The 16,901-nt window shown below is 37.4% G+C and overlaps 2 protein-coding genes across 12 annotated transcripts in view; one reads left to right on the plus strand and one right to left on the minus strand.

The window, feature by feature from the left end:
- Window positions 1-16,901, plus strand: part of LOC145506702 (uncharacterized) — a 102,702-nt gene that overhangs the window by 18,448 nt on the left and 67,353 nt on the right. Inside the window, exon 2 of one of the 11 annotated variants that reach the window (XR_014054233.1) lies at window positions 7,536-10,034. The exons of the other annotated variants lie outside the window; for them this stretch is intronic. The gene's annotated coding sequence lies outside the window, so the exon portion shown is untranslated. Of the gene's footprint in view, window positions 1-7,535; window positions 10,035-16,901 lie in introns of those variants that run through there. 11 annotated transcript variants of the gene reach the window in all.
- The window catches only part of LOC145505927 (neurotrypsin-like), a 73,651-nt gene continuing 62,235 nt past the window's right edge, over window positions 5,486-16,901 (minus strand). Inside the window, 1 exon segment of the mRNA XM_081489284.1 lies at window positions 5,486-6,061. Within this exon segment, the coding sequence (XP_081345410.1) occupies window positions 5,592-6,061 (470 nt within the window). The 3' untranslated portion in view covers window positions 5,486-5,591.

A 16,901-nucleotide genomic window follows, 5' to 3' on the forward strand; every position in this document is an offset into this window, starting at 1 on the left:
AAAACTTAGGCAATAGAGAGGACAGTGTCCTCAGAGTTTATGATCACAAGGTTTATGATTAGAAAGTATTTAAAAGGTAATTAAACATACTGTGTTGTCCTGGATTGACCCCTAGAACAGAAAAGTGATAGAAGTGGAAAAGTTAGTGAAACGTGATTAAAATCTTGTGCTTCTTTAAGAGTAATATACTCAATGTTCATTCCACAGTCTTGACAAATATACTATTAGTAATGTTAAATGATATTTATTAGGGGAAATAATTGAGGAGTAGACAGAAGCTCCGTATTATCTTGGCAACTTTTCTATTAATCCAAAATTATTCCAAAATGAAAAGTTAATTAAAATAATATAATAATTGTTCAGTTTCCAATATAAAAATCTAGAAGCTACAGATTTATAGTCATGTGTCACTGAAGAAACCAGAAGCTTCTGAGTCCTCTCCGATAAAATAGAGTACCATTTGTTCAAGCTGTTGACCTGTGAGAGTCAAATAAGACAGTTACTATGAATTGCTTTGTAATGTATAGTTCAAAAGGAAGATGTGGAATATTGATGTAAACTTTATTTTTTTTAATAGTGTTTATACATACAAAGTGCACTGAAGGATCTATCATAAGAATAAAACAGATTTCTAAGTCAGGTTTTTAAAAAAACGGTGTCTTCTAAATTGCAATGAAACAGCTTCATTCATATTATCTAATTGGGAAATGTTTTAGCAAATACGTTTAGAGTCATAAAAATGACTATATTTTTTATACAAGTAACCCCAACACTAAAAATTATTCTAAGAGTGAAATAAAGTGATGTAAGATCTTCACAACCCAGATAATCACGATGGTGTGATCACTCACCTAGAGCCAGACATCCTGGAATGTGAAGTCAAGTGGGCCTTAGAAAGTATCACTACGAACAAAGCTAGTGGAGGTGATGGAATTCCAGTTGAGCTATTTCAAATCCTGAAAGATGATGCTGTGAAAGTGCTACACTCAATATGCCAGCAAATTGGGAAAACTCAGCAGTGACCACAGGACTGGAAAAGGTCAGTTTTTGTTCCAATCCCAAAGAAAGGCAATGCCAAAGGATGCTCAAACTACTGCACAATTGCACTCATCTCACATGCTAGTAAAGGAGTGCTCAAAATTCTCCAAGCCAGGCTTCAGCAATACGTGAACCATGAACTTCCAGATGTTCAAGCTGGTTTTAGAAAAGGCAGAGGAACCAGAGATCAAATTGCCAATATCCGCTGGATCATCGAAAAAGCAAGAGAGTTCCAGAAAAACACCTATTTCTGCTTTATTGACTATGCCAAAGCCTTTGACTGTGTGGATCACAATAAACTGTGGAAAATTCTGAAAGAGATGGGAATACCAGACCATCTGACCTGTCTCTTGAGAAACCTGTATGCAGGTCAGGAAGCAACAGTTAGAACTGGACATGAAACACCAAACTGGTTCCAAATAGGAAAAGGAGTACGTCAAGGCTGTATATTGTCACTCTGCTGATTTAACTTATATGCAGAGTACATCATGAGAAACGCTGGGCTGGAAGAAACACAAGCTGGAATCAAGATTGCCGAGAGAAATATCAATAACCTCAGATATGCAGATGACACCACCCTTATGGCAGAAAGTGAAGAAGAACTAAAGAGCCTCTTGATGAAAGTGAAAGAGGAGAGTGAAAAAGTTGGCTTAAAGCTCAATGTTCAGAAAACTAAGATCCTGGCATCTAGTCCCATCACTTCATGGGAAATAGATGGGGAAACAGTGGAAACAGTGTCAGATTTGATTTTTGGGGGCTCCAAAATCACTGCTGATGGTGACTGCAGCCATGAAATTAAAAGATGCTTACTCCTTGGAAGGAAGGTTATTGCCAACCTAGATAGCATATTTAAAAGCAGAGACATTACTTTGCCAACAAAAGTCCATCTAGTCAAGGCTATGGATTTTCCAGTGGTCATGTATGGATGTGAGAGTTGGATGGTGAGGAAAGCGGAGCGCCGCAGAATTGATGCTTTTGAACTGTGGTGTTGGAGAAGACTCTTGAGAGTCCCTTGGACTGCAAGGAGATCCAATCAATCCATCCTAAAGGAGATCAGTCCTGGGTGTTCATTGGAAAGACTGATGTTGCAGCTGAAACTCCAATACTTTGGCCACCTCATGTGAAGAGTTGACTCATTGGAAAAGACCCTAATGCTGGGTAGGATTGGGGGCAGGGGGAGAAGGGGACGACAGAGGATGAGATGGTTGGATGGCATAACCGACTCGATGGACATGGGTTTGGGTAGACTCCTGGAGTTGGTGATGGACAGAGAGGCCTGGCGTGCTGCAGTTCATGGGGTCGCAAAGAGTCGGACACGACTGAGCGACTGAACTGAACTGAACTGAATGCCTCCGTGACAATCTTCACAATGTGGCCAGTGGTCAGATCATTGTTTTGATGTTTTCACGTCATGACAGGAGGAGTTCTGTGAAGTGAGATGAATATAGAAATCCAACTCTAACAGACTTCATATTCTTTTTTACTTTATTGAGTTTCATTTCCCTCTTGCATACAATGGAGTGAAACTCGATCAACTAATACCTGTCCCTACGATAAGAGAGTTAAAGTTTGAAAAGAACCTGTCAAAATGTATGTCTCACGTTGGCTTTCAACACTAGTGAACTCACTTCAGTCTCTTAATGCCTAAAATTTTCACCAAATGAAAATTTCATGTTAAAACAAAATATCCTTATACACCAGATCCAGACATTCTATCTCATTAACTTTTTAGGAGAAATGTAACTATGCCTGATATATATATATTTATATATATATTAATGAATCAAAAGAAGTCACATGGTAGTTGCTCCTCAGAAGAGATTATTGGGAATGAGAGAAAAGAAATCTCTAAACTTACAACCTGCAATACTTCACCCACTGAGATTCCATACAGCCTACACATCCTTCTTCAGTTCTGATACCTTCCAAGTTTTCTGTTGGAAATTTATAGTTCATGCAGCATTAATTTTCTCATTCCTCCATTGAGCCTCTGATATAGCCCCCTAAAACACAATCATTGGTCTTATTTTCTGTCTTCAAATCTTCCCTTTGGTCTTAGAGTAGAAACAACATTTACTTAAGACTTTTCTATTCACTGCCCTTGGATTACTCTCATTTCCTCTTACCTTCTCATCAGAATAAACCATATATCATTTAGTCTTGATTTGTTGAAAGGTTTAATTCTCACCAGAAATTTCAAACGACAATTTTAATAGATTAAATGCTGATTCTATCATTTTCCAGGCCTAGACATTGTGAGAAAAATTGCTGTTTCCTATGAATTTGAGATCATTATGCACAATTTACTAAACACCATCGTCCCAGTACCATGTTCAAGCATTACTCTATGTTCAAATTATGGAATAAACAGCTCCACTTCATCATTGAGTCTAAGAAAGTGACATCTGTGATAAGTAACATGGGTTTCTGTGTTGTAGTCAGAGAAGCTTAGATTTACAGTTATTAATAATGTAGGATGACCTGGTATTTGCCATGTATATAGAGGAGCATTACCGGTATTCCCAGCTTTCTGAAGTTAACTTTAAGCATTTGGGTTTTATGAAGAACAACATCAATACTTGATTTTACCAATTAAAAAAAAATGGGATTTTTGTTTTTACAAAAGCCAACACAAGACTCCACAATCATACAAATGTTGATGAGGTTTTAAATATTTCTTTTTTTTATTGAAGCACAGTTAGTTTGCAATGTTGGGTAAGTTTCAAGTGCACAGCAAGGTGATTTATTTACAAATATATATATCTATATATATATGTATAATATATATATATTCTTTTTTTCTTTTGTTTTAGATTAGTTTATTTTCTATTTTTTAACTTTACAATATTGTATTTGTTTTGCCATACATTGACATGAATCCACCATGGGTGTACATGTTTTCCCCTTCCAGAACCCCCCTTCCACCTCTCTCCCCATCCCATCCCTCCGGGTCATCCCGGTGCACCAGCCCCGAGCACCCTGTATCATGCATATATATATATATATAGTCTATTTGAGATTCTTTTCCATTTTAGATTACCATTACCATACTAATGTTTCTTTGTAAAAGTGAAGTAGTATAACTTGAACTTTCAAAAAATGAATAAACTTGTACTGCCGAAGTATATCATAAAATGTGAGACAAAGCTACAACACATTAACACCATCTTCACAAAAGAGGTAAATCATTAAGATCACAGATAATTTTCTTATCTACATGAAAACACATACCACAGACAAAGCATTTGAAAGAAACTGAGTTAGAAGCCCTAGGTTGAAAGTTTGTAAGGGAACTTCATTCTAGAGTTATAGGTCCTGGACATACTTTATGGGAGAAGCATGTGTGATGTGAGGCAAGCAAATCAGTAAAACTGTCTTGGCTTCAATTTGCTTCCCTGTAAATTAGGAACAAAGATAATGAAACTACCAGTTTTGTTTGAGGATAAATCAACTGAAGTGAGTGTGCCTGGTAGATAATAAAGGGTTCCCATAATGTACTTATATGAATCAGATCTACAGAGCAACAGCTTTGGAAATTGACCATATGCTTTTCAGTTGATAGTTGAAAGAGATGTGTACTCTTGTTTCAAATGGTTCCTCAAGTCTTGGTATAAAAAATGAAAATGTTTTCTTTATATTCAATAAAAAATGTGATCCATAGTGATATTTAAGAAAAAGAGAGCAAATTAAGAGTAATTTCAAAATTTGTGCTCTATCTTCTCTATTAAAAAGAGAATCAGAGATAGATTGTAAAATATTCTTTCCTCCTTTTGTCAGTGACACTCATTTTGCTTTTGATAAATCCATAGTACAGGGAAAAATTAGCTATTATTCCCTCATTCAACTCCCTCTTCACTATGTATTTACCCAATATTTCTATCCAATGTTTGCTTTACCATAGGGTAAGTAAAAATGGAAAAAAAAATGAGATTAAAATCCTATGGAAAAGCCAATTTCATCAAAGTAACATATATGAGAAATCTGAAAAAGCAGCAGTAAGACTCTGGAGAAAAACTTCTTACTCTACAATTATCAAACTGTGGATTTAATGTTCTTTTCATTGCCTATTCTGAACCTATGAATACTGAAACCTTGGCAGTGTACATTAAAATATCAGTATGCCTACAATAATGCCTAGCCAAAATTAAAAAAAAAAAAAAAAAAACCCAACAAGTATTAGTTCCTGGATCTCTCTCTCTCTCTTTTTAAATGATCTACAAAATTTCTTACTTTTATTTCACACTTTACAACAGGTATAGCCCTCTGAATGCATATAAACAATCGCTTTCTTGGCACCATGAACAGCCTAAGTCACTCTCCTCTTCAACAAACTCCTCATGACATTTTTCACCTCTGTGTTTCTCACTGTGTAAATGATAGGATTTCACATGGGAGTGAGGATTGCAAAGAACATAGCCACGAATTTGTCCACAGGGTAGGTGACCACAGGACGCATATAGGTGAATATACAGGGACCAAAAAAGGCACCACTACTGTGAAATGGGAGCCACGTGTAGAGAGGGCTTTGTGTCATGCTTCAGAGCCATGGGATTTCAGAGAGTGCAGGATAACTGTGTAGGAGATGAAGAGCATGATAAAAAAAAAACTAAACACATTTCTGCAGTGTTACCTGCCACCATGATGCCAAGCTTGTAGGTGTCACTGCAGGCGAGTTCCAGCAGTGAGAAGAAATTACACATGAAGTGATCAATGATGTCAGGACCACAGAAGGTCGAGTTGACAAAGAAAATAATCTGCACGGTGGCATGTAGGACCCCCTCAATCCAGGCCACCACCACCAGGAGCTGGCAGAGCCCCTGTCGCATGATGGTCGTGTAGCTCAGAGGCTTGCAGATGGCCACGTAGCGGTCATAGGACATGGAAATGAGAAGGATGATCTCTGAACCTCCCACTGTGTGTTCCAGAAAGATCTGAATCAGGCAGCCACTCCAGGAGATGGTTCTCCTCTGGTACAGCAGGTCAGTGATCAGTTTGGAGGTGGTGACAGAGGTGAAGATGCCATCTAAGAAGGACAAGTGAGTGAGAAAGAAGTACATGGGAACAGAAAGCGTGGGGCTGAGAGAGATGGTGATGACAATGAGCAGGTTGGCCAACACAGTAAACAGGAAAATGAGCAAAAAGACAATGAAGAGAATTTTCTGCAAGTGTGGATTCTGTGTGAGTCCCAAGAGAACAAATTCAGTCACGTTGTTGGGAGGTGTGAGGACATCCATTTAGGAAGTAATACCTTCCTACGTCCTGAATTATCTACAAATAAGTAAAAAAAAAAAAAAAAAAAACACACAAAAAAACCCCCAAAAAACGATCCTGATTAACCATGAAAGAAATTTGATCTGAATTTCTTACAACAAAGGAAGAATGATTATTTTACTATGAACCATCTCCTTGTCACTTTTGTCTCAGTTCTTGTTTCAAGCCTTTTTAAAATTTTTCCAAGATGATTTCCATTTCTACAGACCCCTAGCACCTGTCACCTGTTAAACACCTTTAGAGCAATGTCTGGTGTGTAATTTATTGAGAAATCAGTGTTCTGTCTACGTAAGAGCTGGATTCTTCTCTTAGTTCAGCTCAAAGTGATTCTGCAAAGTCATCTCAGTGCCTCATGAGCCCTTCGCTCTGTCCATCAGCTTACAAACTATAATTTTCAGATGTATCTTGTAAGTTGAGAATTGCTACACACAGGTAGGAGTTATTTTCTATTCCATGTGAATTTACATTTGAACCCTCAGCTCTAACTGTGGAAAGAAATATAACATCGACAAGTATCTATCACAAGCATTGAATATAAGGAAATATGTATTGCACTGATGACACACTACAATTGGAACCATCCAGAACACTAAAGTTTTTCAGCTCTGTTTCCACTCTTAGCATGGGTGCCTGCATACTAAGTCACTTCAGTCGTGTCTAACTCTTTGTGACTGTATGGACTATAGCTTGCCAGGCTCCTCTGTCCATGGGATTCTCCAGACAAGAATACTAGAGTGAGTTGACATGCCCTTCTCCAGGAGATCTTCCCAACCCAGGGACTGAACCCACATCTCTTATGTGTCCTGAATTGGCAGGCGGGTTCTTTATCACTAGCACCACTTGGGGCTCTTACCATAGAATCTGCCACTATGGCTTCAGTGCCTGAAACCTATTAGGTGATGAGCAAATGTTTGATAAATTTCCATTCACCATGTGCAAATAGGGCTTCCTTGGTGGCTCAGCTGGTAAAGAATCTGCATGAAATGCAGAAGAACTGGGTTCAACCCCTGGGTCAGGAGGATCCCCTAGAGGAGAAAATGGCAACCCCTCTAGCATTCTTGCCTGGAGAATTCCATGGACAGAAGAGCTTGGCAGTCTATAGTCATGGGATTGCAAAGAGTGGGACACGACTGATAGACTAACATGGATAGGTAAATCATGACTGCGTCCCCTGACCATAAACCTAGAAGGATTTCAAGTGCTCTTTTTTTTTTTTCCTGCTGAAGAGTGAAAAAGTTGGCTTAAAGCTCAACATTCAGAAAGCTAAGATCATGGCATCCGGTTCCATCACTTCATGGCAAATAGATGGGGAAACAGTGGAAACAGTGGCTGACTTTATTTTGGGGGGCTCCAAAATCACTGCAGATTGTGACTGAAGCCATGAAATTAAAAGATGCTTACGCCTTGGAAGGAAAGTTATGACCAACCTAGACAGTATATTAAAAAGCAGAGACATTACTTTGCCAACAAAGGTCCATCTAGTCAAGGCTATGTTTTTTTCCAGTAGTCATATATGGATGTGAGAACTGGACTACAAAGAAAGCTGAGTGCCGAAGAATTGATGCTTTTGACCTGTGGTGTTGGAGAAGACTCTTGAGAGTCCCTTGGACTGCAAGGAGATCCAACCAGTCCATCCTGAAGGAAATCAGTCCTGGGTGTTCATTGGAACGACTGATGCTGAAGCTGAAGCTCCAATACTTTGGCCACCTGATGTGAAGAGCTGACTCATTTGAAAAGACCCTGATGATGGGAAAAATTGAGGACAGGAGTAGAAGGGGACGACAGAGGATGAGTTGGTTGGACGGCATCACCGACTCAATGGACATGAGTTTGGGGAAACTCCGGGAGTTGGTGATGGACAAGGAGGCCCTGTGTGCCGCAGTTCATGAGGTTGCAAAAAGTCAGACACGATTGAGCAACTGAACTGAACTGAACTGATGAGAAACAGAAATAAACATTTGAAAGGAAGGTGAACTCCTAAAATTTAGTTTCTGATACACTGTATCATGTTAATATGAATATTTTTAATTGCCTATAGGAAATAGTATTTTCTGGATTAATTTATTTTTAAGATAGTGTGTTCATTATTTGATACTTCTATTTTTTCAAAATTCTATTACGATATGATTTAATATAGTCATTTTCAGTACATTTACAGCTTTTATAGACTTGGGTATAGAAGCTCTTGCATGGGTGTTCAGTACACAAGGATCTTTCAAGCAAAGGAAATCCTTATTTTCAAAGTTCTAAAAAAAATAATATGGAATAATAAGTATGGAAGAGAAAGAAATAATAGATTGCTAGGTAAGATAGATAAAGAACTACACATATATTGTTGTATACAGAGACTAACACAAACATATAAAGTATTTACTTAAGAAGTGGAAAAAAAAAGTGAAAGTGAAAGTTGCTCAGTGATGTCCGACTCTTTGCGACCCCATGGACTATACAGTTCATTGAATTCGCTAGGCCAGAATACTGGAGTGGGTAGCCTTTCCCTTTTCCAGGGAATCTTCCCAACCCTGGGATTGAACCCAGGTCTCCTGCATTGCAGGTGGATTCTTTACCATCTGAGCCACAAGGGAAGCCCAAGAATACTGGAGTGGGTAACATATCTCTTCTCCAGCGGACCTTCCTGACCCAGGAATCCAACCGTGGTCTCCTGCATTCCAGGCAGATTCTTTACCAACTGAGATATCAGGGAGTACCTATTATAAGCTCACACGTTCAATAAATATTTCTTGGACCAAAACTGTGTATATAAACATATATTTTTCCACACAATGTCACGAGGTGTTTCCCTGCTAATTACACTTACTATCTGACATTTCAGTACCAAATAGCAGCAGTTCATACATCCATGATATGCATAACCTTCTCACTCCTTTATGTTTCTGCTATATGATTCCTATGCCTCCTCCCATCTTACTATAGGATCAGTCATCCATCCTTCCTGGTTACAGGCTACTGGATGACTAATGGGATGGGAAACTTGCCAGAAATTTTGCAAAGAAAAGACAAGAGAAAACATAAATGTAATGAAATATATTCTGTGAAAAATATATTGTTTTCCAAAAACAAGTGGATGAATATCTTCATGTTTTAGTTCTCCAAGATGAAGATTTTATACCTGAGTGGAAACAAAGTGCAATGGCCTCATTTTATTTCCTTATTCTAAAGTGAGACCCCACAACAGAGCAAAAAAAGTTGTCAAGAAGTAAGAGTTAGATCTTATTAATAAGGTTTAGAAATAATGATGAAGAAATAAATTTTTCACTTTTAATTTGTTCAACAATACTCTTTCTAGGAAGACACGCTAATGGAAAATATTTTTTAACAGAGAAAAATTGTTATTTACAGTTATATTCTACACAATTTTTCAGAGCTATGGGAAACTTGAGAATGAAATAGAATGTTCAACAGTGGAGAAATGGATAATTAAAACATAATGTGTCTCTTTGAGTAATATGTAGTTTTTAAAAGATGTTTTTAAAACTTGTGCAGTGTCATTGAAACATATGTGAGTTGTAACATAAATGGAGAAAAATTTTGATGCAAATTTGAATTGCATAATTATTCTAATTTAATGCTAACTTTATTATTATTCTAATGTAAATATGTCATAAGAAATAAGGACTCAAAATATTTTTACTTATAAATTGATAGTATTATTTGAGTCTATCTTTCTTGATGTTTTGTAAGCTGAAAAAGCAATTTAAATGTCATATCATTGTGGATGAGTGGTGATTATATGATTTTAAGGTTAATTTAAACCTGAGAGTCTCTAATTATGAGATTTCTTGTGGGGGGGGGAGGGAAACTTACCTATGAACTTGCCTGACATAGGTTCATGGCCAGGGCCCCAAGCAGTTGTTAGTACACCAAGAAAGAAGCAAAATAGTAAGATTTCAAAATTCCAACTAGCTCAACTACAATAAGTATCTTTGTTGACTTAAAAATGGTGCCTTTGGATAGCCTTAAAAGTACTACCACATGTCCTGTATACAGGTGAATTATATAAAGTTTCTCAGCTACGACTAACAGGACCTCAGAGGTATTGCATCATCATTAGTAGATCTTGCCAATAACCCAATTATTTCATATAAGTTAACTGAACAGTAGAGAACTTGTATGTCTCTTATCTTTAATTTTTAACTTCTACATAAAGTCTCTATGTAGACAAAACACTAAGACTAGAGAAAATAAAAAGTTGACCACTTGTGAAATTTGGTATTGGAAAACAGTTGAGTTTATTATGAAGCCTTAATATTTAATATTATATAAAATAAGCATTCAGGTAGAAAATCATCTGATTTTTAATTTTTATTATAATAATTTGTATTGATTGATCTATGCTTATGCAAATCATAATTTTTAAATATTGTTTTCAGACGTACACTAATTGATAATTATGAATCCTATTGTACTACTGGAACTTCACACCAGGTGAAGTTTTCACACCAGTACTTCTCAAAATAGTTGTTTTTTTGACAATTCTGGAATTAGATTAACAAGATATTAATGAAAATAGTTCCCTTATTCAATTATATTTAAAGATGATTAAAGCATCTATTTCACTCATTTAAATTTAATTTATAAATCCATATGGTATAGAGAAATAAGCAATGATATTTACAATTCATAGCAAAGAAATATAAGACAAAGAATAAGAATGCCATTTGCCAAGGGGAATTTAGAAACCAGAGCACTAAATCCTGGATCAGAATCCTTATATTAAATTATTGTTAAGTAAGCAAGAAAGAAAAACACCAATACAGTATACTAATGCATATATATGGAATTTGAAAGATGGTAACGATAACCCTATATGCGAGACAGAATAAGAGACACAGATGCATAGAACAGTCTTATGGACTCTGAGGGAGAAGGTGAGGGTGGGACGTTCTGGGACAATAGTTTTGAAACATGTATGTTATCATATGTGAAACAGAACACCACTCCAGGTTCGATGCATGAGACAAATGCTCAGGGCTGGTGCAATGGGATGACCCAGAGGGATGGGATGGGGAGGGAGGTGGGAGGGGGGTTTAGGATGGGGAACATATGTAAACCCATGGCTGATTCATGTCAATGTATGGCAAAAACCACTACAATATTGTAAAGTAATTAGCCCCCAACTAAAATAAATAAATTTATTAAAAAAAAATAAAGAAAAAAAAATTATTGTTTTATAACTAAAGCAGAATGAAATGTTTGATATCACCAACTGTAAGCCCATTACAAACATCCATGAACAGAAACATCGATGTATGAAATTATTTTGTAAATATATTTAAATCAATTAAACTCAGAAATATTCTTATGTAGAAAAATACTTACAATTTTCAAATATAATTGCATTAATAAGAAGAAAATAATTTGTACATAATTCTCATTGGCTCCAGAGAATGTGTCACTGTGAGCAACATGTGTTATGAAAAAAAAGAGTTTAATAAAACTGAAACCCCATGACCAAACCTAGTTTGAAAGGACACTCCAATATTATAGTGCTATAATAATATTTGTGATAGCAGATGTAAAAGCCTGAATGCAGATTTTAAACTATCTAAAGAACTCTGTGTGATAAGGATTTTGCTGAAGTGTCATCATTAAAATATCTTGAACTTGTCTTTCAACTCGGGTATGAAAAGCAGAGTCAGATCAGAGAATTAGCATGTATGGGCAAAATCATCACTCCTACAGCTCATAAAAGTTTGAAATCCGTTCAGAATGATCCATTGAGTGGTCATCCAGCCTCTACTTAAATAGCTATGGTTCTGGTTAGAGAGATTGCTTTAGAACCCCTACACCTGTCTAGTCTAGCTCCTCAAACCCTAGAGTAGCATAAAAAGGAGAGAGTGTAGTTAGCTCTAAATCAGTGAAGGTTTTTGTGTAAAGAATTATTCAAAAGTGGATTCCTGGAGTTATACCAGGAAATCCTACTGCTATTATGCTCAGTTCCACAATCATGTTTGTCTCTTTGCAACCCCATGGACTGTAGCCCAGCAGGTTCCTCTGTCTTTGGGATTCTCCAGGCAAGAATACTGGAGCGAGTTGCCATTTCCTGCTCCAGGGGATCTTCTCAACTCAGCGATCAAAACTGTATCTCCCACATTGACAGGCAGATTCTTTACACTGAGCCACCTGGGTAGCCCATTTTGAAGAACAGTTGATCAATAATATTGTGATAGTTCCAGGTGTACAGCAAAGTGATTCAATTATACATATACATGTATCTATTATTTTTTCAGATTCTTTATCAATTTAGGTTGTTACCTTACAGTGACCAGTGTTCCCTTTGCTGTACAGTAGGTCTTGGTTGGTTATTTGTGTGGAAGTGTTGACTGAAGCTTATTTAGTGCTCTGCCTGAGAACTATGCTATTGTAAAAAAGATATGCAATACTTCTTTTGACTCAACTGAAAAGAAACAGTTTGAAACTATAAAAAGATTTGCTGTTGTTTTTATTCAGTCACTAACTAGTATCTGACTCTTTGTGACCCCATGGACTGCAGCAAGCCAGGCCTTCCTGTCCTTCACTATCTCCTGGAGTTTGCTCAAACTCACTGAGTCAGTGATGCTGTCTAACCACCTCATCCTCCTCTGCCCCTTTCTCCCCTTGGCTTCAATCTTTCCCAGTGTCAGGGTCTTTTCCAATGAGTTGGCTTTTCACACCAGGTGGCCAAAGTATTGGAGCTTCGACCCCATTCACAAGCAGTCAGTTAGTTTAAAGACTTACTGAGTATGGTCCTGCCCAACAGAGCAATATCCAGTTTCCCCACAGCCAGTCCCTCCCATAAGGAAGCCTGAATAATCCTCTTATGATCATCCATCCAAGGTCAGACAGAAGAAATAAAAACTGTAATTTCACAGCCTCCAGAACAAAAACCACAATCACAGAAAGTTAACCAAAATGATCATATGGATCACAGCCTTGTGCAACTCAGTGAAGCTATGAGCCATGCCATGCAGGGCTACCAAAGATGGACAGGTCATGGTGGAGAGTTCTGACAAAACGTGGTCCACTGGAGAAGGGATAGCAAAGAACTTCAGTATTCTTGCTTGAGAACCCCGTGAACAGTATTAAAAGAGTTGTAGTTGCTCAGTCACTAAGTCATGTCCGACTCTGTGACACCATGGATTGCAGTATGTAGGGCTTCCCTGACCTTCACTGTCTCCTGGAGTTTGATCAAACGCATCTCCATTGAGCTGACCATGCCATCCAACCATCTTATTCTCTGTCACACCCTTTTCTTCCTACCCTTAATCTTCCCCAGCATCAAGGTCTTTTCCAATGAACTGACTCTTCACATCAAGTGGCAAAAGTACTGGAGCTTCAGCTGCAGCATCAGTGCTTCCAATGAATATTCAGGGTTGATTTCTTTTAGCATTGACTTGTTTGTTCTCCTTGCTGTCCAAGGGGAACTTGAGAGTGTTATCCAGCACCGAAAACTGAAAGCATCAATTCTTTCATGCTCAGCCTTCTTTATGGCCCACCTGGCTCAGATAGTAAAGAATCTGCCTGAAATTCGGGAGACACGGGTTCAATCCATGGGCCAGGAAGATCCCCTGGAGAAGACAATGACTACCCACTCTAATATTCCCAAGGACAAAGGAGCCGGGTGGACTACACTCCATGGGGTTGCAAAGACTGGGACATGACTGAGTGAATAACACTTACTTTCTTATTAATAATGTAGAATGACTTTACAAAAACATTGTGGGTGTCCCCCACTTTCTGAAAGTTTACCTTAGCCACCTGACATTTATGAATACAAACACTGGTAATTGTTTCACTTATGAAAAAAATAAATCGAAAAGGGACTTTGTTTTCCCCCCAAAAAGAAATCTATCTTACTAAGATTCGTTAGTTTTTTAAACATTTTTTTAAATTTTCTTTTATTGAAAATTAGTTAATTTGCAATGCAGTGTTAGTGTTCAGATGCACAGCAAAGTGATTTGATTATGTGTGTGTGTGTGTGTGTGTGTGTGTGTGTGTGTGTATGCATATATTCTACTGTGGCTCATGAGGAGATCATGAACTCCTTATTGCCAAATTCAGACTTAAAGTGAAGAAAGTAGGGAAAACCACTAGATCATTCAGGTATGACCTAAATCAAATCTCTTATGATTACACAGTGGAAATGAGAAATAGATTTAAGGGACTAGATCTGATATACAGAATGCCTGATGAACTATGGATGAAAGCTCGTGACATTATACAGGAAACAGGGATCAAGACCATCCCCAAGAAAAAGAAATGCAAAAAAAGCAAAATGGCTGTCTGAGGAGGCCTTACAAATAGCTATGAAAAGAAGAGAAGCAACAAACAAAAGAGAAAAGGAAAGATATACCCATTTGAATGCAGAGCTCCAAAGAATAGCAAAGAGAGATAAGAAAACCATCCTCAGAGATCAGTGCAAAGAAATAGAGGAAAATAATATAATGGGAAAGACTAGAGATCTATTCAAAAAATTAGAGATACCAAGGGAACATTTCATGCAAAGATGGGATCAATATAGTACAGAAATAGTATGGATCTAACAGAAACAGAAGATATTAAGAAGAGGTGGCAAGAACACACAGCGTTCAGTTCAGTTCAGTCACTCAGCCATGTCTGACTCTTTGCGACCCCATGAAACACAGCACGCCAGGCCTCCCGGTCCATCACCAACTCCCGGAGTCTATCCAAACCCATGTCCATCGAGTCTGTGATGCCATCCAACCATCTCATCCTCTATCGTCCCCTTCTCCTCCTGCCGCCAATCCTTCCTTCCCAGCTAATGAGAAAATTTAAAGCAGAGATGGGGCATTTTAAAGTGCCTCAAATCAGGTACATATACTTGATGAAGTAGTCCATACCAATTGGAATTAAGAGCCAATAGCAATTTAAATTAAAAAAAAAGATGAAGAGCAAAGTCACATTCAGAGATAGCCTCTAAACTCATGAAAATTAAAACTGATCAAACATATGTAATTATCAATTCAGATTAAATATATTTTATGACAAACATAGCTTGAAATCCTTAGATATCAAACAGATGGCACGTTCCATTTGTAAGGCTTCATAAGTCACGTGCTGCCAAAATAGAGATTGTGTATGTTTCACACCTAGAAAAGACATAGCATATAGCTGATTTACAAGGAAAAATAATCTACAAGTTTCCATAAATGAAGAAAGTATCATGTTATGACTTTGATCTAGATTGTATAGGGTAGATAACAAAAACAAACAAAAAGGGCCAGTGTAACAAAATATGAAGGAATATTTAAAGGATGTTAAAGCCATTTGACAATGAATTTATACAGTACCTGAGAAATAAAAAAAAATGGCATATGGAAAAAAAAAACATTAATTCTTCTAGATTCATTGAAGCTGCTGAAATGGAAATAGACTTCTGATTGAATATCCCTTTCTGATTAAAAGGGAGGTGGTTTAAAGGCCAAGCAGTTTAATTAAAAATGGTACTAGATTGAAAGTCAAGAGAGCTGGCTATAATCACAGCTCAGTCTTAAATACATGACCTGAAGAAAGGTACTTTCTCTAGGTCTTGGTTTACTCAAGAGAAAATGAAGAAAATAATATCTACACTAAAGGTCTGCAATGAAGATTGAATCAGGTAGAATATGTTGAAGTTGCTAGCCGAGGACAGTTTCTGAAAAGTGTTTCAAAAATTCCCTTTCCTTGTCCTTGGTGGTTTAGTGCTATGCACAATGGGGTGTAATACAATTAATTTTTAAAGGTATTATATATTGGACAGGCTGAGTTGGCGAGTATGCTATGACCTCCCAACAGCACTGGGAAAACGGAGATGGTGGGAGGATTGTAAATTTGACTGTTGAGGAGCAGTGGTAACCAGTTGCTAATGCTAATTGTAGAAAGGTTGTGATGAATGCAGACTTCATTCAGGTGAATGTTTATACATAAGGGAGTCTCATCAAGTGAACTGGGCAGGGTAGACAGGGATTCCAAGCAATAATCAAGGTCACGACTATTAAGAGTATGGTTCCGGGTAATCAGTGTATTCAGAAGAGAAATGAGCCAGTGGTTGAGAAACTGGTGAAAATACTGTGCAGGATTGTGAGAGTTGGGCAGACCGTCACCAGAGGGTTTCTTTACCAGGACAGAGGCATGTCAAACTCAAATTTAGAATTATTGAGGGAATACCCTGGCAGTTCAGTGGTTAAAACTCCATGCTTCCAACGCAGGGGGTACAAGTTTGATCCCTGGTCAGGGAGCTAAGATCCTACATGCTGAGTGGCTGCCAAAAAAAATAATAATAATAATAATAATAAATTTAGAATTATTGGAATGAAGCATTTGTGTATTTGTAATTTTGGTAGATTTTTCCAGTTTTACCTCCTTAGATATTTCATGTATTCACACATCTATCCACAATGTATGAAACTACCTCTATGCCCTAGATTTACAAATCAAAACAATGTGTTCTTAAACTTTATTTTCACTGATGTGATAGTGAAAACTCATATGTTTTCGTAGGCTTTATATCTGACTAAAGGTGTAATAGGTTGGATCTTAGTTTCTCCTACTTCTAACATTTTATTGGAACATACCTAAAAATTGTTGACAAA

The sequence above is a fragment of the Giraffa tippelskirchi genome, chromosome 1 (genome assembly GCF_054371585.1).
Source record: "Giraffa tippelskirchi isolate mGirTip1 chromosome 1, T2T-mGirTip1v1.2.pri, whole genome shotgun sequence".
In the NCBI taxonomy this organism is placed as follows: domain Eukaryota; kingdom Metazoa; phylum Chordata; class Mammalia; order Artiodactyla; family Giraffidae; genus Giraffa; species Giraffa tippelskirchi.